The sequence below is a fragment of the Simochromis diagramma genome, unplaced genomic scaffold, assembly GCF_900408965.1.
Source record: "Simochromis diagramma unplaced genomic scaffold, fSimDia1.1 OVJJ01000557.1, whole genome shotgun sequence".
In the NCBI taxonomy this organism is placed as follows: domain Eukaryota; kingdom Metazoa; phylum Chordata; class Actinopteri; order Cichliformes; family Cichlidae; genus Simochromis; species Simochromis diagramma.
The window spans coordinates 1,032,106-1,054,920 of record NW_024387156.1 but is presented as its reverse complement, the minus strand read 5'-3'; the positions used below and the strand labels follow the sequence as shown (position 1 = coordinate 1,054,920).

General features: G+C 43.4%; 2 protein-coding genes across 4 annotated transcripts in view; one reads left to right on the top strand and one right to left on the bottom strand.

The window, feature by feature from the left end:
• Window positions 1-8,536: 8,536 nt before the first annotated feature.
• LOC120744121 (rho GTPase-activating protein 8-like) lies at window positions 8,537-16,449 on the top strand. 3 transcript variants are annotated; one of them, XM_040048277.1, is made up of 13 exons: window positions 8,537-8,647; window positions 8,864-8,907; window positions 12,436-12,564; window positions 12,648-12,735; window positions 12,817-12,948; window positions 13,605-13,691; window positions 13,788-13,886; window positions 13,964-14,074; window positions 14,146-14,219; window positions 14,416-14,493; window positions 15,081-15,209; window positions 15,299-15,402; window positions 15,825-16,449. In XM_040048277.1, the coding sequence occupies exons 2-13, from the start codon at window positions 8,868-8,870 to the stop codon at window positions 16,020-16,022; spliced, it is 1,269 nt and encodes a 422-aa protein (XP_039904211.1). In that variant the 5' UTR covers window positions 8,537-8,647; window positions 8,864-8,867; the 3' UTR covers window positions 16,023-16,449. The 3 variants fall into 3 exon arrangements, with proteins under 3 accessions (XP_039904211.1, XP_039904209.1, XP_039904210.1); XM_040048275.1 differs by having other exon boundaries at window positions 8,539-8,647; window positions 8,867-8,907; XM_040048276.1 differs by having other exon boundaries at window positions 8,553-8,785; window positions 8,867-8,907.
• A 589-nt stretch (window positions 16,450-17,038) lies between these two features.
• The window catches only part of phf21b (PHD finger protein 21B), a 90,660-nt gene continuing 84,883 nt past the window's right edge, over window positions 17,039-22,815 (bottom strand). The window contains exon 14 of the mRNA XM_040048254.1: window positions 17,039-21,913. Within this exon, the coding sequence (XP_039904188.1) occupies window positions 21,653-21,913 (261 nt within the window). The 3' untranslated portion in view covers window positions 17,039-21,652. The remainder of the gene's footprint in view (window positions 21,914-22,815) is intronic.

The following is a 22,815-nucleotide window of genomic DNA, read 5'->3' as shown; positions in this document are numbered from 1 at the left end:
TAATTAACTGCTTAGCCTGCAGCCACTAGGATGGATGGGTGGATGGATGATGCTTTGTTGTATATGAGGACAACAGTGTGGAGCTCTGCTAGCTGTGGTAGACATTTTGGACTGACTGCATGTGTCTTCTGTTTGCTGTTGACTTTTAGAAGCTTCTTCTCTGGAAACAGCTTCTGGCTGTTGTTGAAGGCGATCAGCTGATGAACTCCAGGGCTGAAATCTAAAGCCAGCATGAAGAACTAAAGCTGCAGTTCTTAGAGTTGTTAGATGCCCCCACAGAGGTCAATGATGATGGACCTTTCATCTGTTCTAAAGGGTGCTGCCAGCATAATTAGTTCATGTGTGTGTGGAGTCTGTTTCACATTTTTGATGAAGCTTCAGGACTGAAGCATCGTGACAGAGTGTGGATGGTTAAGCTTTTCTTCATGGCATCAGATGAATCACACCTCCTGACATGCAGACTCCCGTTTGCGTTTCTGGATGCTCCTTTGAAAGATTTAATATTGTCAACATTTGGATGCCCCGGGGTGTCTTTGGGGGTTGCCTGCAGCTCGGCCGCTGTGTGCTGCATTAAACTGTGGAGCTGCTGTGCATGGAAACAGATAAAGCTGTGCCCATACATCAGTGCACGCTGATTATCACACCGCTCGGGGTGGATTTATGAGTCTCAGTGCGAGCTGCTGTCTGCAGCTCTCAGGACACGATGAGGACGCTCTGCTGCAACACTGACATCTGCTGGCTGTTGAGCTGCATCGCAGGCTGCAGGATCTGCTGCTAAGAGGCAAACTGAGTCCGGAGAGGAGGATAATGATGGGTGAAATGAAGCGCTTAGAAAAGTCAGATTAGCAGAATTCACAGAGGAGCTCCTTTCACTTCATTCAAACAGTAATGTGAGGAAAACGCTTCACACTGCTTACAGCAGGAGCACATGTTAATACACTTGTTTTGTGTACAGGGTGGGCCATTTATATGGATACACTGTAATAACATGGTAATAGTTGGTGATATTAAGGTCCTGTTTGTGGCACATTAGTATATGTGAGGGGGCAAACTCCTCAAGATGGGTGGTGACCATGGTGGCCATTTAGAAGTCGGCCATCTTGGATACAACTTTTGTTTTTTCAATAGGAAGAGGGCCATGTGATGTTACACCCCTGAAAACAGGGGGAAAAGAATCACAAGAGTGATTATGACTTGCGTCTCTCATGCAGTAGTTTATTGCAGTGAAAATGAGCAGAAACGTTTCACATTTTGTACTGCTAAATGTCACATGGTGGAAGAAAAACACTAAATAATAAACCGAAATACTAAAGTGCTTACTATACATATACTTGAGCAGGTTTCCTGACAAAATGGCTGACAATTGCGGCGTTTTTAGCTCCTGCCGTTGTCTTAATGGCCATTACACTGTAGAAAACTGAGGCTCAAAACCGCCACATACATGTGCACAAAACTGTAATATAATGCTTCTAAAGCTTACAAAACAACGAAGGATTACCTCTTAAATGTCTTAACAGTGTACACATTGGAAATATATCAACTTTTAAACACTTTTACCTGAAAACAGGAGGAAAAGAATCACGAGAGTGATTATAACTTGCATCTCTCATGCAGTAGTTTATTGCAGTGAGGAGAACGCGCGAAAGCCCCCTAGTGGAGAATAGAGACACTACTAATCGATCCCAGAAAAGGCTTACTAGCCGATCACTGATGTATAGATGAAAGCCATTAATATAACATGAAAAATAATAAACTCTTAACCATTTTCTTACCATATTTACATTATTTTCGTCCTTATATCAACTGATATGAATTAGTATTAACTGAACAGTTTTATATGCAGTAGTCCTTCAACCTGTCACAGTGACACATCCAACGTATTGGTAATGTCACAAGAAAAACAATGGTGTGCTTGGTTTCAACGTAACTTTATTCTTTCATGAGTTATTTACAAGTTTCTGACCACTTACAAAATGTGTTCAATGTGCTGCCCATTGTGTTGGATTGTCAATGCAACCCTCTTCTCCCACTCTTCACACACTGATAGCAACACCGCAGGAGAAATGCCAGCACAGGCATCCGGTATCCGTAGTTTCAGGTGCTGCACATCTCGTATCTTCACACCGTAGACAATTGCCTTCAGATGACCCCAAAGATAAAAGTCTAAGGGGTTCAGATCGGGAGACCTTGGGGGCCATTCAACTGGCCCACGACAACCAATCCACTTTCCAGGAAACTGTTCATCTAGGAATGCTCGGACCTGGCACCCATAATGTGGTGGTGCACCATCTTGCTGGGAAAAACTCAGGGAACGTGCCAGCTTCAGTGCATAAAGAGGGAAACACATCGTCATGTAGCAATTTCAAATATCCAGTGGCCTTGAGGTTTCCATTGATGAAGAATGGACCCACTATTGTTGTACCCCATATACCACACCAAACCATCACTTTTGTTGTTCCAACAGTCTTGGAGGGATCCATCCAATGTGGGTTAGTGTCAGACCAATAGCGGTGGTTTTGTTTGTTAACTTCACCATTCACATAAAAGTTTGTCTCATCACTGAACAAAATCTTCTGCGTGAACTGAGGGTCCTGTTCCAATTTTTGTTTTGCCCATTCTGCAAATTCTGTGCGCCGATCTGGGTCGTCCTCGTTGAGATGCTGCAGTAGCTGGAGTTTGTAAGGGTGCCATTTGTGAGTAGCTAATATCCGCCGAAGGGATGTTCGACTAATGCCACTCTCCAGTGACATGCGGCGAGTGCTACGCTGTGGGTTCTTGCTGAATGAAGCTAGGACAGCCACTGATGTTTCTTCATTAGTGACAGTTTTCTTGCGTCCACATTTTGGCAAATCCAACACTGAACCAGTTTCACGAAACTTAGCAAGCAGTTTGCTAACTGTAGCATGGGAGATGGGTGGTCTCGTAGGGTGTCTTGCATTGAAATCTGCTGCAATGACCCGGTTACTGCGTTCACCAGATATCAACACAATTTCGATCCGCTCCTCACGTGTTAACCTCTTCGACATGTCAATGGCTGTGAACAAAGAGAAACTTGTAAATAACTCATGAAAGAATAAAGTTACGTTGAAACCAAGCACACCATTGTTTTTGTTGTGACATTACCAATAAGTTTGATGTGTCACATGGCCCTCTTCCTATTGAAAAACAAAAGTTGTATCCAAGATGGCCGACTTCTAAATGGCCACCATGGTCACCACCCATCTTGAGGAGTTTGCCCCCTCACATATACTAATGTGCCACAAACAGGACTTTAATATCACCAACCATTCCCATGTTATTACGGTGTATCCATATAAATGGCCCACCCTGTACATTTAATTTACATACATTTAATTTAGTTATTTGGAGAATCGATGTGTTCATAATGGAAAGCACAGGGCTGAACCTCTAAACATATGGAAGAGTCAAAGCCTCATCATTGATATCATTTATTTTATTCAATATTTTTTAAGTAATATTGATTATTTGACCGATGTGTTAGTAGAATTACTCCTCATTAGAGGCCCGTCAGAGGATCACAGGCTGCTGTGCTTCTTGTGCTGATCCAAGTCTTATAGACATGCGAGGCCATTTAATCAAACATGAACATTACTGTGGGAACTCACTGAGAACTAAGGAAACAGTCAAAAGTACCTTAAGAAGAATAATCATTTAACTATTAGGTTAAATGATCAGGTTGAACCTGACAGCAGCCATACTGTTGGTCATTAAAAATGCTCCAAAGTATACAACAGCACAAACACAGTCCAGAGGTCCAGTTCAGGGACTCCAATTAGCTGAGGTGAAACTGAGCAGGCAGGTCATAAGTGAGGGGTGGGGCAGTTTTCTGCTGGTCTTTAGGAAAGAAAATTACAAGTTGTACATTTAAACATCAGCTTTGTATGACCATCTTTTCTCAGCATTAGGCTGATGACTTGGATCTTCTGGGTAATAATGATCCTAAGCTTACTAGTTGCTGGCGTTGATGGATAGCTGAACTGTTAAACAGGTGGATCACCGGGCTGCCACTTGGCACTACTGAACTGAATGAAATCAGGTTCTTTTATTGCTGGATGACACAGAGGAAGTGTTGGATGCATGTTTAAGTAAAGGACATTTTTGGATGGTTGGATGGATGCCTCCTCTTGCATACATAAGACACTGAACATCTTCATCCTTTAGTCTAAATGTTACCTTCAGCATTTTTCGGCTTTATTCCCCCTCCATCTCTCCTCCCTGACTCTATTTATAGAGCCTCCATGGTGGAAGCACATAATGAAGAAGAGGATTCCCAGCTCCCTCTCTCACTATCTCAGGTATACACAAAGGCATGTGTTCTCTCTTTCAGTACAGTCAAATATCTCTGGAGGGCTTCTTCATCTCCAGGTTTCAATACAATATTTTCATGCCAAGTGTGAGTAGTTTTTTTCTATTTTCTCTCTAAAAAGAAACCCACTTTCCTCATAAAAATAAATACAATGTTAGTTCTAGAAGAAGCTTAATTTTTACACCAAGGAAGTGACTGCGTGCTAATTGCTCTCATTTAAAAGATAAATCAGAAAATTCATACAGTGAGCTGCTCAGTTTATATAAACCCTCCTTTTTCCCTTGAACTATATTTAGATTTGGGGTGGTTGTAATCTTTCACTTGTACTCGCAGTCTTACTGTATGTGGAGGTGTCAAGTATCTTCCTGCTTATGATTAGGCTCATCATTATTCCTCTCCATATTTGGGTCACATAGTCCCTATATACTTGATTTGCATAATCAGAGAATACCATATCAGAACTCTCTCCCCTTTGTGTCCTTGCCCCCCCCCTGCTCTCAGATGGAGTTTGATGGTGTGTATTTTATTGTGTGGAGCACTAAACCATCTCCCCAGCAGTCAGCTCTTATATGTGAAGCTCTTATCATCATGAATCCATACAGTGGCTGTCGTCACAGGCTGATAAGCTAATAACGTGCATTATTCTGCTTGAGTGTGTAGCTGAACAGCCAGCAGATTATAATAAAGTCATACACGGTATCACCAGAGGGGGTTTCACGCCCCTCACCTGTTTTTCTAATGAGCAGGTCATCAGATTTGCCCCAGAAGCTCGTTAATATTCAGCGTCGACTAGAAACACACCCACGGTCTCGTGCCTCATTTCTGATCGTGTCAGCAGGAGTGGTGAACACAGCGGCCGTGAGCGTGCCGCCAAACATTCCTGGCTCTGAGGTCCTGACAGCCGTCGCTGATTCCCCAACCCGACGGCTCAGAGCGCCAACCTGCATGTTTCCTGTGCTATAAACAGCTACTGTCTTATGTAATGCGGCTAATTTAACCCTTACAGCCTGAGGGGAGGGGCTGTAGTACAACTCTCAGAACACCATGAAATATAAGAAGCATGCTGGGTTAGGATCTCATTGTGTGTGCATTAACAGACCTAATGAGGCGCCCTCAGCTGGCAGTGCATCACACTCGTTCCTTTGACTGTAATAAATGGCGGCAAATAGACTTCAGGTTTAGAGGGAGCAGATCTTTGACCTGAAGCTTCTGCAGGTGAAGCCTGAACTCCAATACAACTAAAGTTTTAAACTTAAGGCGTCCTCGTAGCTGCTGTTTCACTTAAAGAGTCCTGTCCTGTCTGTTGAGCTTCTGTTTTAAGACTTTCATTATTGCTCTAATGTTTCATTCAGCATATTTTACTTGTTAGCAGCACCAAGTTTATCCAGAGCTGATCAGGATCACCTCACACCAAGAAGGTTCACGCTTTGAATCCTTCTCTGTCTGTAGAGTACTCAGACTTCTCCCCACAGTCCAAAGACATGCATGTTAGGTGAACTGGTGATGCTAAATCATTTGTAGGTGAAACGGTGACAGTTCCATATCAAGTTACAGACTTCCAAGCTGCTGTAACATTAAAGGTGTTTCATTCCCTAAGTGCGTGTGACAAGAAGTGGTACTGTTGTGAGACAGGTACTCTGGTGTGAGGGATTTTTTTTTTTCTTTTATCATATTATAAACTCAATATTTTTGGTTTCAGACTGTTGGTCAGTGAACATGCTGTTTTGTGCTCTCATGAACCATGTTTCACAGATACTGAGAAAATGTGTGATTTGCTGCTCAGTTTGAAAAAGAAATGTCAGTGAGCCCAGTGCCAGACCCTGAGGTACGCCACCAAACATCTGTAACATATGAGGGAACCTAAAATGCTACATTTGAATCTTATTTTGAGGTATGATGGGCTGTAAGAGTTTGAAGTCTTGATCTGATGGGTGATTTTAAGGCAGTACGCTTAAAAGAACGAATTTTAAAGGGTGAGCTGTGCAGAGAAGGCTTAATTTCCTCTGAACCGCCTCATTTGAAACAGCAGGCTTCTGTCTGACGTTACACTGTTTGTGTTGCTGATTCTTCACTCTGCTGCCTTCTGTCTCGTGTAACTTCCTCTTTGTTCACCCATCGCTGAAACGCTGCCGGCTTCAGACCAAATGACAAAAACCTCTTTCTTGGAAATTTTTCCCCACAGAGTTTGTGACAGCTTTGCATATAAATGTGTTTGTGGGTAAATCCTTCCCTGCAGGATTTCCTTTTAAACTGCAGCGCCTCAGCAGGAGCCATCACACTGAAAGAAACCAGAGACGCTTCATATGTTCACATGAGCTCAGAATTCAAATGAAAATCCAGCTCTGTCCTCCATAAAACTCCTGTCTTTCAGAGAGATCCACAGAGCGATAACAGCCACAGCGTACTCACCCAAACCAGATACACTCTGTTACATACGCATCATCTAACAGGTGAAGAATGCATGTTAATGCACAGACAGGTAGCAGAAAATATATCCTCTCTCTCCTGGGTTCACCTGATGAAGCTCAGAAGGGGGAAATGTTTCATTAATGTTAAAAAAAAAAAAACAATTTAAGGTGACCGACAGTTAGAGATGAGGGTAATTAGAGAGACTGTAAAGAGCATCAGAGGGAGGCAGCAGAGTCCAGCAGATGTCAGGCTTTCACAAGTTTTGTCCTGCAGAGAGTCTGAGAGGAAACCCTTTGATCTCCTCCCGAGGAGAACTCCAGCGGTGATGGTTTCTTCCCCAGGTGACACAAACCAAACCGCTGGCTTGGTTTCCTCTCCTTTGTGCTCTCTAATCCTGTTTCCTTCTTTAAATAAATCCCCAGTGTTAAATCCTCCCAATTCTTTCGATCTTTGGGCTGAAGGAAGGACAATACTTGGTGTATAAATGCTCAATCAACAATTACTTTATTACATACAATTCAACACTTTTGAGCACAAACCATCCGGATGGGGAGACAGCAAATCTCAAAATGGTGGAGGGTTACTCTCTTATAGCCTCTGATGGCCCCCACCTAGTCGTAAAATCATAACATTCACATGTTTTCTAACTCCTGGCTGAGCCTGACTTATGGCCTTGGCTCCCTGTCTTTCTGCTTGCAGAAAACAGGTGGGGGTGAAACTCCTGTGGAATGTGGTCCGTCTCCTCCGTTATCAGACAACAAGGCCTCTGAGCACAATATGCTCTTCTTAACTCAGCAGTATGAAATGTCATGAAACATTGTCATTCATTCACAGTAAATCAACAGTATAGGATAATATAAACCTATCTAAGAAATCTAATGATTTTCACATTTTTCTTAATTCAGAAGCATAATGTAAACTAAAACTACTGATCATACTCACTATAATAAGTATGATGTGGCTTACAGAAGTATAATGATTCACTCATTTCGATTACAGGCATAGGATAACATATGATAGAATAATAATCTCACACCAGCTTCACTTTCCTGATTTTCCTTTGGAGTGTAGGAAGGCTGTGACCTCCCTCTGTGATCACCTTCATCTATAAAATAGGTAATCGTGTAGTTTAAAGAACACACTGCTCCTTTTGGAGAAAAATCCATGATTTAGGATTTCTGTGCACCAAACACCAGTTTAACTCTCTAAATGTTCTTATTGAATTTTATCTACAAATTTAAAAGAGGGGGGGGGGAGACCCCTGGAAAACATCAAATGTATTGAAGAAAATTTATTTTTAAGATAAACACAACAAAGAAAAATAAAGAAATAATATGGCATTAAAATTAGAAAATTTATTATTTGAAATAAAATAAATCCGAACGATAATGCACAAATATATATTCATGTGGTAGAAAACGTTTAAAATGTGACAAAATATTGACAAATTCAACGCACCACATGACTTCTGCTGCAACAACAGGAGGAAGAAGGTTCATCTCACAAATACAAAAAAAAAAATTTGAATGAAAAATCATTTGAGGCAAAATAATTTGATCTGATGTTTGAAGCCTGATTCAGCTGCACTTTTACTGCCTCGCGCTCATGCGTCACACTCAGGAGGAAATAAAACTTTAAAAAAGCAGTTTGATTAAAGATGTGATTCAGAGCCGAGATCAAACGCTCACGTCAGGATTTAAATCTAAAAATGTTTCGATTACAAATATAAAAAATAAATAAAGTTCTGCTTTTATTAGTATATTTTTCCTTTTATTTTCCGAGAGTCGCTGTGGGAAACCCCTGTGCTCTGAGCATGCGCAGAGCGCCGGCCAGCCCGCGGTAGTTGGAGGAAGTTTGGATGTTTGTTACCTGTGCGCTTGGCGGTTTGTAACGTCACCTCACCGGCCTCAGGTGAGTTTCTGGCCCCCTTCTCCTCCTCGTAACACTGATTGGAGGGCCACGTGAACCGCGTGCAGCTAAAAAAAAACGGAAAAGAGAGCGCGCGCGGCGGGTAACCGCGAGTTTGAAGAGCAACTCAGGTGTTTTCAGGTGCGCTGTATAGGTTTCAGTTCGCTCCGGAGATGTGTGTGTGTGTTTTTGTTTTGATCAGTCTCTGCTCTCTTCCAGCAGAATGAGCTCCTCGGCTGATCTGGAGCAGCTGGCAGAAATCGGTGAGTGTGCAGCGGCTTTCCAGGTCCTGGTTTGTCAGGTGCTTTCCTGGAAACTTCTCAGAGCTTCCTGTAGTAATGGGAGGGGGTGTTGTATTGACTCTGTGGTAGGTGAGGTAGCTCTGAGAGCTTTTCTAGTCGTGTTTGTGGCTGTGTCATGTAGATTGTAAAACACACTCGGCTCTGCAGTAAGGTTGAATGTAAACAGAGAGGAGAGCAGATGTTTGCAGGCTTAGGGACGTGGTGATGTTCTACCCAGTGGTTAGCTGCATGATGGAGGGTCAGCTGCTCACAGTACATGTTCATACTGATGTTCTCTAATGAAGAGAAACGACAGACCGTTACAGACAGCGTTTGAGATGATCCACAGCAGGAGGTCCGGCTTTAATCTGCTGCTGCGTGTTTCACTCTCTGAGGAAGTCCTCATCCTCAGCTTCATCTTCAATGAAGTCTGAGTCAGCCTGAGAAGAGTTCAGATGTTAGGAGTCGGTGTTGCTGTCAGCCCACATTAATGTAACAGAGCAGCACATGGCTGTACTTCACTGTGAGGTGCAAGGAAAATGATTCGTGGTGTTCAGAAGTTTTTAGTAAAAATCTGAGAAGCATGTGAGTTCAGCTGTCTGGAGCTCGTTTGTGAGTGGCTTGATTTGGGTCTAGACTTGTATCTGAGCGTTCCTCTGCAGCACCGTCTGTTTTACCTTTGTCCACCTTCTCATCTGCCTGCTGGAGACGAGCACGATGCTCCGTTAGGTTCATGTGCAGTGTTGGGTTTGTGTTTTGGTCTCATGTGACCAGAGCCCCTGCTGTGTGTCTTGTACTTGAGGCTGACTCTAGTCTTCTCAACATTCTTGTTCTTATGGATCTAAGTTCAAGCCTTTGACACTCTCTCACTCCATCCTTCTAAACAGACTTTCCTCTCTTGGCATCTCTGACACACCTCTAGCTCGCTTCCAATCATATCTCCTTGACCGCTCCCAGTTTATCCAACTTAAATCATTCTGCTCTCGTCTACTCCCAGTCACTACTGGTGTACCCTAAGGTTCAGTCTTAGGCCCTCTTCTCTTCATAATATACATCCTCCCTCTTGGTACCATTTTAAAGTTGATCCCTACTTTCACTGTTTTGCTGGTAACACCCAGTTATATCTCTCCCACAGGTCCGATTCCTCCCTCCAACTTCTTCTATTTCAGATTACTTATCCCAGTTAAAATCCTGGTTCAGCTCCAATTTTCTTAAGCTCAATGAGGATAAAACTGAAATTCTACTTATTGGCACTAGATCCAACCTACTGAAGGCAAATCATTTCACTCTCACTATTGACAACTCCACAGTTTTCCCTTCACATCAGGTTAAGAGCCTTGGTGTTATCCTTGACAGCTCACTATCCTATAAATTGCAGACCAATGATCTCACCCGTTCACATCCTTCTCTTTCGACTCAGTCTGTGTCCATTCTTGTTCATAGTCTTGTTACCTCCCACAGTGACTATTGTAATTTTCTCTTACATGGTCTCAACTGTTTCAAAACTCCGCTGCCCGCATTATTACCAGAACCCCCTCCTACCAGCGCATCACCCTTGTCCTTCAGGAACTTCACTGGCTTCCTGTGAAATTCAGAATAGTATTCAAGCTTCTTCTGTTCGCCTTCAAGGCCCTTCATAACCTTGCTCCTCCTTACCTTTCAGACCTGTTAAGCACCACCTCTTCTGCTCGCTCAATTCCATCTTTTTCTTCTAGCCAACTTGCTCTGCCTTCTTATCGCCTCTTTCTGTGTGAACTTATTGTTTGTTTATTTTATCTTGTTTTTTATTGGTCTTGGTTTTGTCCTTGGGTGTCTTGAAAGGCGCTTTTAAATAAAATTTGTTGTTATTATTATTATGACTATTATAACTGATGACCTGTGGACAGACTGTGGATCTCTGCAGCTGCTCCACAGTGACTGTGTGCCTTGCAGCCATTGCTTACTCTTCCTGTGGATGATGGAGTGAGTGGATCTCTGTGAGGCTCTCAAAGCCTGAGATCTGTTTATAACCTCCGCTCCTTCAAACCCACCTGCTGTTTGTTCACTGCTGTTCTTTCAGGAACCTCTGAGGCTGTCACAGAACAGCTGGACAGAGGTGACCTGTGGGTGTCCTGTTAGTGACCTGCGTTTGATCCAGGGGTCTTAGAGGAAAAGAGGCTGAAAATAAATGCACGCCACACGTTTCAGATTTTTATTTGTAGAAATGTTTGAACAGCATGAGTCATTTTCCTCTTCAGGTCATTGTCACTGTGCTGTCCGGTCACATAAATAACACACGTGTCAGTTAGACATGGATCGATGGAAGCACAGCGGTCTGAGTTGGCCTGCGGTCACAGGATGCTGGCACACTTTAAAACCTGCAGACGAAGCTTTCGGTTTCTCCAGCAGGAAAACTACAGCCCAGCGCCCTGGCTCTGATTGTTGGGCACCTCCTGCTCGGGGCTAAAGTCGGCCTTTGTGCGCTTGGGTCACTTCCTGTCTGTTATCAACCTTGCTGTGTGTTTACAACAAACTTCCCGAGCACAGATTACAGCTCCAGTTTCCACCCTGATAATCACTGATCTCAGGAAGTCATCTCGGAAATGGGCGGAGCTACACGTTTGGAATTCAGAACTAATCACCGGTCATTTCTAAAAACTCAGCCAAAACTCAGGTGGTGATGATGGTGACGATGATAATGATGATGATGTGTCTAACTGTGTTTGGATAGTCTTTGTGAAGCTGTGTCTGAGGTTGGGACCTCTGAGGGCAGCCTGACTTGAACATGGAGACCGAGAGCAGCAGATAAGACCTTGATGAGGTCAGAAGGAGCAGGTTCCTGTTACCAGTCTGGCTCGAGTCTCATGAATGAGGCGAAGTTATCAGCTGTTGACCAATTAGAAACAGATCTTCTGATAGCAGAGAGACTGATGTTACAGAGAAAGCTAAGATTAGAAATTGTGAAACAATAACTTCAGGTCTGTGTCAGTAACGTCAGAGGAATGTCCAGAAGTGGAACTGTTCTATTCTGGAAGTCTGTGCTGTGACGGGGAAACACTGATGTGTAATTTCTTCTCCTCAGGTTCATAAATGAGCAATTTATCACATGTGATTATTCTCAGGCTAAACTTTGACTTCTTCAAAGGAGAGGGGAGCAGCTTGGCGTCATATCAGGGTTATTAATCAGAATTTATAGCTCTCACTGAAGCTGACGAGTGTCACGCCCACTTCACACTTTACTACAGACACAATGGTGAGGTCATTTTCCAGAGATCTGATTGGTCAGTTACTTTTTTTAATCTCAAATATAACCAGTGGTTACATCTGCAGGTTTTTATTGTGAAGGGTCTTCTGTTACTGACTAAATGTGGAAGCTCCTGATGGATCAGCTGATCAGTCAGCTGTAAAGGAAAACTTTAAAGAGTTCAAATGCACCTCAGACACACGCAGGCAGGCAGAGACACACACACACTCAATCAGACAGACAGACACTGTCGGTGTGAGTTACTCAGGTGGTTCTTCCTCTAACAGAGCTGCAGAAGGAGGAGGAGGGCAGTTGTGTCACAGACGGTCCATCAGCTCCTCCAGTCAGCACACCAAGTCTCGACCCCTCCCACCCGTATTACGACGTGGCTCGACACGGCATCATCCAGGTTTCGGGTAAGCTCCGCTTCAGTCAACCAGTTCAGAACGATCCACCAATGCTAACGATCTGCTAATATTCTCGCCGTTTTTGGTTCCAGGGGACGACCACTACGGCAGGAAGCTGATTGTCTTTAGCAGCTGCTGCCTACCACCTTCGCACCAGCTGAATCACCGCCGCCTGCTCGAGTGAGTCCATGTTGCAGCCTGCCATGGTCAGAGACATACAGGTCCTCTGTGGTTGGTTTTCACAATGTTCTCTGTCTGCAGGTACCTGAAGTTCACACTGGACCAGTACGTGGAGATGGACTACATCCTGGTGTACTTTCACTATGGCCTGAGGAGCAGCAACAAGCCGTCTCTCAAGTGGCTACGAGAGGCTTACAGCGAGTTCGACAGGAAGTAGGTCACCTCAATTTCTTGTACTCTTTATGAGTCAAGTTCAGCGCTTTATTGCAGAGCCCAGAGACCAGAACCTCAAGTTCAGGTCTGCTACAGAGCATGCTCAGTGTGACGTCAGAGTGTGTGGACCAGCTGCACCATCAGCTCCTATACAGCAGGAAACCCTTTCAGACCCTCCACAGTTTACTCCGAGCTTCAGTCTCAGAGACGTTTTAGCGTTTCTGTGGAGAACTAGAACCTCCAGCTTTACTCCAGCCTTCAGTCAGAGGAGGTAACAGCCGCCGGGGTCTACAGGCTGGGCGGTCGATCAGTTTTGCATTCAACTCGATTCAATCCGATTCTATTTATTTGGACCTTTTTAATTGTAAAAGTGCAAAAAATGACCTTTTAAAAAATGTGGTACCAGGCTCGGCACTGAGGGACATATCTGCACCTCTTTAGCTCTTCAAATGTGCTTAAAGTTGTGTTGAGGTGCAGCAATGAGTCCTGAGGGGTGCGTCAGGGTCGATTCTACCTGTTCACCTGTCTCTGAGAAGTGGTATCGGTCAGGTTACCGTGGTATCACGAACCGTCAGGGAGAGCCACAGATCATGGACCGAGAACCAGACTGCTCATTTTAGTGGATTATTCAGCAGGTGTGTTCACATGTGTTTCAGGTACAAGAAGAACCTGAAGGCTCTGTACGTTGTCCATCCCACCAACTTCATCCGAATCGTCTGGAACCTTTTCAAACCTCTGATCAGGTACAGATGTACCTGAGCACACCTGAGGCTTAGCAGGAAGTTCTCTAGCTGCTCTCGGTCACGCTGCAGCTGATTCTTCTTCTTCTCTGTTTGCAGTCACAAGTTTGGGAGGAAGCTGACGTATGTGAACTACTTGGCTGAGCTTCGGGAACACCTGAACTACGAGCAGCTCTTCATCCCTCCAGAAGTGCTCAGGTCGGTGCTCCTCGGCTCGGACGCCCAACGGCTCGGACGCCCAACGACTCCTCACCGTGTTTATCGTCTCTCCACAGACATGACGAGGAGCTGCGAGCGACCCAGAAAGGAGGACCCCCGCCCTCTGTGAAAACACCCCCGCCCCGGCCCCCCCTGCCCACCCAGCAGTTCGGCGTTAGTCTGCAGTAGTGAGTGTCCCTCTGTAGTTTAGTCGATCGCTAACGAGCAGTTTTAATCAATGAAACGTGTTTTCTGACAGCATCAGAGAGAAGAACCGAGAGGCCGTCATCCCACCTGTGATGACCCAGACTGTCACATACCTGAAGGAGAAAGGTGAGGCTTCATCTCAGAACAGTGAGTTCAGGGTCACCTGATCCAGTTGAGAGCTCTGTCTGGATAGTCAGATAAAGTGAGGTCAGTAAGGTGAGACCTGTGATTAGAGTTTGTGAGGAGATGATCTGCAGTCGACTGTAAACCGGAGAAAAACGTTTTCAGCTGATGTCAGTGAATGCATCACGGTGTGTTTCAGGTCTGAGGACTGAGGGGCTCTTCAGGCGATCAGCTCGGGTTCAGCTCATTAAGGAAGTACAGAAACTCTACAACCTGGGTGAGTGGGGTCTCCCTGCCTCAGCAGAAGGGGCTCTCAGATCGTCAGAAAAAAAACAAAACAGACAGGAAGTCATGCTGAGGCCAACGTTGCATTAAATGAACTTCCTGCCGTGCGAGGCGACGCCTTCAGATGGAGATAACTGTGAGAAATGGGAAACGGCTCGTGTTCATGAACGTAACATTTAAGATCAGCATGATCACAGATCAATCTCCAGGTGATCAATCGATCACAGCAGCTCCTGGTGATTCTGATTCATGATTTTACTGTACTGATCACCCAAAAAACCTCTTCAATCCCTTTTCCACTCATATAAGCTACACTGCTGTAGTTCCAATTTATTAATGTTATTTTATGAAGTTTGATTATATTTATCTTATGTATTATTTTTTGTTTCTTGTAGTTTGATTCAAATATTTGTTTTTGTTTCCATTTTTTCTATTGGGCTATTTTTTATTTTATAAAAAATATCTTATTTTTTATTTTATTTTCATATCTTCATTTTTAAAATTTGTGGATAAATTTGAGTTCAGGATCTGTGAAAAATAGCATTGTCAATAAAGTTAACTTTATTTAAACTCATGCAGGGAAGCCGGTGAACTTCGAGCAGATAGGAGACGTGCACGTTCCTGCCGTGATCCTGAAGACATTCCTCAGAGAGCTTCCTGAGCCATTGCTCACCTTCCGGGTCTACAGCCAGGTCCAGGAGCTGCTCCGTGAGTCCCGCACTTTCGCATTTGTGCAGGAGAAGAAGAAAAAGGGGCTGTGTTCTCTGGAGACTAAAGTGGTTTTTGATTGGTTGCAGATGTGGAGAGCAGTCTGCGGGTGACCCGATGCAAACAGATCGTCGAGAGTCTACCTGAACATAATTTCATTGTGGCAAAGTACCTGCTGTGCTTCCTGCACCAGGTGAGTCACAGCTCAGATGAGTCTGAGAAGCACCAATCAGGAGGTGATCGATCAGACACACAAACAGCTGATTGGTGCAAACAGATTTTTATTGCTGTAAAGTTGAGACTGTAAACGGAGATGGCTGGTCAGATTTGTAAAATGAAGCAGTCTCAGCAGCTGATTTATATGCTTGTGACATCACATATGAAACGACTCAAACAGCAACGCCTTCGAATATGGAAATAAGTTACAATAAAAATCATCTTAAATATACAAAAACATCATTTGATCTGTCGGACTTGTTTGTGTATCGGTGACTTTACTCTAACAGTGAGGCACCACTGCCACCAGCAGGTCAAACTGAATGCTGCAGCACCTTTCCAGTTTGTTGATGTCTTTTCTCTGTTCCCTCTCTCTCGCCTGTGCGGCGCCCCCTTCAGGTGTCTCAGGAAAGCATCATAAACAAGATGTCTCCATCTAACTTGGCGTGTGTTTTTGGCGTGAACCTGGTCTGGCCTCGTCACGGCTCCATCTCCCTGACCGCTTTGACCCCTATCAACATCTTCGCTGAGCTCCTCATCGAGCACGTCCACACAGTGTTCGGCTCCCGCTGCCCACCTGCACAGGTGATGCCCTGAAGGACGGCGGCAACTGATTTTTCTTTTTTCTTTTTTTTTTTTAACTCTTATCGTTTTTAAAAAGGTCAAATGCAAGGTGAACCTCCAAGCATGAACCTTCACGTTTGGACTCATGGTGGTGACGTTACTGGTTTTATTTATAGTTTAAGTGTTTCATCTTTAATGAAGTAATAACACTGGAGGTGATCTGATTGGACGAGAAGCTGGAATCCGTTTCCATGTTTGTGGTATTTTGCGTTTCTGTCGAGTGCAGACCGCCAAATGTAAAAACTGATTGCAGTAAGTTTTGTTTTTGTAACAACCTCAAACCCTCAGAGCGCCGTCTTCATCAGGTTTGTACAGACAGAATGTTTTCCTGACAGAAGACACCCAGAGGTTTATCTTTTATATGTACCTTTATATGTGATAAATTCTCTGCTTTCACCTGTTTTTGTTTAGATTTTTCTTTCCACTGTTGGACTTTACGCGTTATTGGAGAAAAAAGGTTGGTTGATGCTGAGCAGATTCGTCCAAGAAGTGTATGTTCATTAGCCAATGAGCATGCAGGTACACGGTCAGCTTGCCCCATTTTCTGTCCCCAATTTAAATTCAGCCGATCTCATCTTCAGCCTCTCCTGAGGTCACTTTACCTGTAACTGCTCAAACTGAGCACGCTCTGATTTCATTGTGAGCCTCAAATTCAGAAAGTTCTGCTTCACACTGAGCAGAAATCAGAATCCTCATCTACAATTGAGTAAAATCCGAGCCTGAGGAGACCCGTGCGCAGGTGAGTTCAGGTTCAGCCCTCGGCTTTCTGGTGTGAAGGTGATTCATTCCTGCTCTGAACCACGTTTTCTTCAGATAAGAGGTGAACGTGTAGGGAAAATCCCATTCCTTCAGGTGGTCTGAGAGCTGGAGGAGGACCACCAAAGAAAAATCCTCATCAGTGAGTCAGCTGCTAGGAAACACAAGGGCTGGACTTTCAAAATAAGAGCAGACTGTAGAGAAACTGCTAAGAATAAAACAAATTTGAGCCGTTTTTATTCTTGAATTTTGTTTATTAATGATTAAATTTTTCGTAAGAACTTGGTACAAAAAGGTGAGACTACTCTTTAACCATTTACCACCTTCCATCAATCCGCTTTTTAATGCATCATAAAGAAGAAAAACTACATTGGCATATTTAAGACAAACACTTTCCTATACACACTATCCACTGGACAGTCCCCTTATCAATGACAAAGAAAACTTCTACTTCCACAGCCAACACACACTTCACTTCCATCTAAACACCCTCGTATCGCCGTCGCCGCCTCCTCGTGGTTAAAATAATACACCGAAGCGAGAAGTCAGAATGCAGAACTGGCAAACAATAGAAAATCCAATGTTCTGTTTTCTCGTTTTGCTCCTCCATAAAAGAATATAAAAATGTTTTTGTTCAAATGTCGACTCGTGTATTAAAATAGATCTGTTTAAGCACTGCACAGTTTCTCCCGGAGAGGATTTCTAGAAACGGATGAAGAGGTTCGCTCGTAGGGACAGGTTTGTTCATTTTAAAGGGGCGGAGCATGGACGTGGCACAGAGCGCTGATATGGTTTCCTTCTGGTTTTATTTCCCTGCTCGATATGCATCACATGGCATCATTCACGTCACCCTCAAAGATTTAATCTGATGTTTTTACACTTTACTGAAGGTTCGTCTCAAATTCAGAGCCAGGAAGAGTTTAGTTCAAGAGTTAAGTTACGTTAAGCTCTAATATCCACCAGAGGCAGCAGCAGTGAGTCAGTAAAAATAAACATGTTTACAGCCTGATACAAAAACTGTTGGTCTCTTTAGATAATTTCCCCCATTATAACAACTGTATGAAACTTTTGATACAGAATAAAGATAAGAGGAAGTAAAAGAGATGAATGAGTGTCTCCATATGCAGATGACAGTTTTGTATACTGGAGAAGAAGGAGACGTAACAGTTTGAGGTTCATATCTGGAGTCAGAGACAAACAACTGTAAGGGGAAGAAAGTTTTTATAACTCAACTGTTTTAAACTGTATTCAGGTTTAAAGTTTGCAGTTCGCGGGACCTCTTTGACTGGCAGGTGATGGTGACACTGGTGGCTGTAGCTACTAGCTGTCTGCTAGGCCTCACCTCAGCCAACTGGAGTCTGGACTGGACCAAATTTGTGCTGTTGGTGCCTTTTAAACAATATGGCTGCTGTGAGGTTACTGTACCAAAAGGTCGTCCAAGAAGTCTGAGCTTCAGTTTTGGTGAAATTCCAGGGCTCTAACTGATTACTGTTACTGAACACTAATTAGCAGATATCTGTGTTTGTGGATGCAGCCTGATACTGAACTCAGACGTCCACGTTATCGTCCAACATGTGGATCCCCAGTATTATGAAAATGCCAAGAGAATTTAAAAAGTTTTATTGATCATTTCTTATTCATGAAAAGATTTTTGCAGATTCTGAATCTTCAATTAAGATTATATAATATGGTTTTAAATGGACAAAGTTAGTGGGAAAAAAAGGTGTTGATGACCTTTTGTGTTGACTAATAATGCGGCAGCATAAACTGAACCGTTTTATTTTGAAAGGGCTGAATCCAAGACTTCATTAGCTAAGGTAGCCACACAGATCCCCGTGCATCTCTTGGTCAATGTGCTGCTTTCCTCTGATGTAAAACATTTTATTTGCACCAGGACTCACTAACCTGAGCACATGGTTCAGAGATCAGCACTTTGGGGTCAGAATTTAGGAAAATTCTTTCCTTCCAGGCTCTGTAATCTGACAGAGCTCTTATTCTGAAAAACTACTTGTTCATTTGACGATGGAGGGAACGACGGACGCAGGAAAATTTGGTGCTGAGAGACGTTCATCTGAGGTTGGGATCCCTTGGTCAGCCGAGGTGTCTGTCGTCTGTGCACCTTCACAACCTACGCCTTCTTCTTACTCTCAGTAGTTTAAAATTAATCCTTTTTGATACCGTCTGTTCTTTTATTTATTTTGTCAGTTCATGTTACTGACTCTTGGAGTTACAAGAATCCATCATTATGAACATGTTCGCAGATTTAAGCCAAAATGAAAGCAGAACAAACCAAAAATCCTTTCAATCTCGGTGCCCCTGATTTATTCGATTTGGGTTGAGGTTCTAAAATTCAGTTTTTCTTTAAAACCTAATGGACGTGAAGGTGCACAGATTTCAGGCGTCAGCTTCAAAGCATCTTTTGGAAAAGTCAGGCTGTCGTGTTTCCATGCCCACTTTTGTCTCTCAGCACGGTCAAAAGCCGATGGAGGCCTTTGCACGTGTTTTTGGAGTGAAGTCACTTTGGAACCGTTTTGCCGATGTATTGCTCATCGTTTCTTTCATTCAGAGTCGCTTGGCTGTTTTTTAATCTTTTGTGCAGATGATGTTTCTCCAACATTAAGGATCTTTTCGGTATTTTGGACTTGATATGACTCATAAAATAAAATCACGTCTTTATGTATTCCTTCCCGTCCTCCTGATAAAGCCTTCGTTTTTCTGACCGTTTCTTCATGTTTGTGCATCGACAGGAAGTTGAGAGCTGCATGATAAAGAAATAAAAAATGTACTAAATCTAACTTCATAACACTCAAATGGAACCTCTCTGGACCAGCAGGAAGACTAGCGAGACAAATGGACTGACAGCGGCGTCCCGGCCCGCCGACAGTTTGACAGAGCGGTCCCATTTCCGATCAACGTGTTTATAAAATGACGCAACAAAGACGCAAACCCTGGATTTCAAACGATTTGTACTTGAGGCAGTGTTCATCTGTCGGATTAACAGGCTTGTCGCTGTTCGAAAAACACGAGTAAAAAAAGCGAAAAATATAAAAACGGGCAGGGGAAGAAAAAAAGCACATTACTGATCCCAGTACAAAAACAACAAAATGTTTTTGGCATATTTTTTATACTGGTTAAAGGTGAGAGGGGGCGGGTGCGTCACATCGACTGAACGCCGGCGTGTTCGAGTGCAGCTGTGAGCAAACACGGCGGTCCCCACCCACTTAACCAATCACTTCCTGTGACAGCAGAGCGGGATTTTTTTACTTTAGCTCAGCACGAAGAAAGAAGTTCACTTACACACAGCTTACAGTTTATTCAGCGACTACTGAAGATCTGCTGGTTCTTAATATTAAAGCCGTGAATGTGTTTCTTCTGTGGTCTAACAGGACTTGACTCAGTATTTTGATGGGTGATGTTGAAATGAGACAAAAATCAGTTTGAGGTCACATCAGGAGTAAAACTCTCCAGATTAAACGTGTTGTGTTGACCCCTCGTAAATGTGGAAGCAGCTTCTTCTGTCTGCTTCAGCATACACGTATCTGATACTGAAACATTTTGGGTTTTTCAAACTGAGCATGATGCAGATAATGTGCTGAGGATGAATGAGGAGTGACCCAGCCTGTCCAGCAGAGCGTGCACTGGCTGCACGGTGAGCAGCAGACAAACTCAGTGCTGGGCCTGTGTGTGAACCTCCCGTAAGGTCTGTGTTGGTTCACTCTCAGCGCTCATGGTATCTGACCATCATGGTGTTTGAACCAATTAAATCCAGTTTAATGTCGGGCTCAGCGGTTTTTATAAATGGTTTTCTAATAACTCATATCATTCAGAGCTTCAGAGCAGTTTTGACTTTTTAAGTGCAGTCTTAGTTTTTCAAGAGCAAAGATTAGAGTTTGCATGGTTTGTTTTCTGCTTTTCTTTGACTAAACCTTAAAGAGAATGTGAAGCTCTGCAGTTATTTTTACAATCTAGATGCATCAATATTTATTATTGATTTAAATAGGAAATGAATTTTAATGAAAATATGTCTGGCATGTTTCTCTGGCTCTGCTGTCAAACAGGAAGTGGATGTTTTAAACGAGCAGGAACTCGTCTCGTTCAGACGTGTGACTTCGGTAAAGTTTGAAAACCGAAAAAGAAAAACCCTGCGATGATCATGATGGTGATAATAATAATAATAATAATAATAATAATAATAATAATAATAATACAACATATGTACAGTGATCCCCTTGAATACTCCAAACTTACATTTTTCAACAGGCATCAGCATGAAAATACTAAAATCTCCACTAGAAATGCTAATTTCTGTAGTTTAATCTTAAATACTTTTTTTCTTTGACTTTAACTCTATTAATACTGAAAAAAGTTATTCTCTGCTTTTGTTTGAAGGCTCGTATGCGTTCACATACACGATGAAAACATTTTCCTGAATCATTATGGCAAAAACATTGTTCATAGGAGAATGAGAACAAACATTTACTCAGATATATCAATGTACAGTCCGTCCACTTCCATCCATCCTGGATCTACTCTAACTCTACTGTTCTCTCTCTCTATACGCAGGACAGGAATCAGACCTGTGTTTCAAAAAAGGGAAATATCTTCTGGGCCGCGCGTTCCCGCCGCCACGCTGTAATCGAACTTTTTGTAATAAATACATTAAGGCCAAGAATGTTAATAAATAGAAAAGAACTTAAAAAAAGAAATCTCGTAAGCACTGTAGGTGTTGGGTTTTAAAAAATACTTGAATCGTGTGGAGGATAGAGGCTCTTCATCAATATTTTTCTGACTAAAGAAATCATCACCGCTGCCCTCTGTGGAAAAACTCGGAGCTCTGGTGGGCGGGGCTAGATGTTGACGTCGTCCTGGCTGTGGCTTGTCTGCAGGGGCGTGGCCGAGGGGCCCGGCGGGGTGGCGGCGGCGGTGGTGCTGGTGGATTTGATCCAGGACTGTGAGAGCAGTGACGTGGCGATGGTGGCGGTGGTCGTCATGGTGACCTGGATGAGCTGGTCGCGTTGGATCAACCTAATGAGAGTTTTGAGGCGGTCGAGCGACGCCTGAGTGTCTCTCTGCTGCCCCAGCAGGCGCTCCCGCAGGTCCATGCATTGCTGCAGCAACAGGAAACAGAAGAGCAACTTCCTGTCAGGTACAACAGGTACACCGGCACACCCAGCATTAGCATGTGAGCTGCATCCTGATCACTCATCTGGGGACACGTATTACGTGCTACAGATCAGGTGTTAAAATCAGGTATAACCAGGTGTTCAGTCCCATCTGCCTGAATGGAACGTGGGTTCTACCAGGGATGGCTACTGAGAGGCCAATGATACAATGCTTTAAAATGCCACCAGAGGGCAGTATGTAGTGTTAACAGCTGAGGTCAGTGAGCTATGAAACAGAAAAGAGGAGTGCTAAACACAGTTGAACCCTTCTTCCATTCATCTGAAGGTGACAGCAGTTTAAAGTGCTTCGTTTTTTAGCTAGCTGCCTCGCCTTTATCAGCAGGCCCTTACACTCTGTTTAGCATGCCTTTTTCTGTTTCACAGCTCGCTGAGCTCAGCTGTTTACTACTGCATACTGCCCTCTGGTGGTGTTTCCATGCAGTGCACTAATAAATGTGTAATGAGTCACCTTTCTGATTTAGTGCTGTTAATGATGGTGAGCTGGCCAGTGCAAGTGAAGCTTTTAGTAACTAAACTCTAAAAAGGAAAACACTTCAAAATAGAGAAACCATCTATGGAAGACAACAGGAGTGTTTTATCAGTTAAAACAGAAATCTAAATTAGGATTAATCAAGCTGTCTAAACAGGAAATTTCCACATCCTCTGGACTATACATTTCCTTAAGGCTTACTTGTTGTTCCTAGAAGTACTAGTGTTCCTAAAAGCAGAATGGGAGGCACAGCCTTCAGTTTTCAGGCTGCTCTTCTGTACTGTTCTCTACTTTTAAGATTAGGCTTCAAACTTTCCTTTTTGTTAAAACATATAGTTAGGCCTGGATCAGGTGACCC

Coding starts and splice junctions, on each gene's coding strand:
- LOC120744121 (XM_040048277.1), top strand. CDS start 8,868: ATGAGCTCCTCGGCTGATCTGGAGCAGCTGGCAGAAATCG. Junction 13,692..13,787: donor CTTTTCAAACCTCTGATCAG/GTACAGATGTAC, acceptor CTCTGTTTGCAG/TCACAAGTTTGGGAGGAAGC. Junction 14,220..14,415: donor CACATACCTGAAGGAGAAAG/GTGAGGCTTCAT, acceptor GGTGTGTTTCAG/GTCTGAGGACTGAGGGGCTC.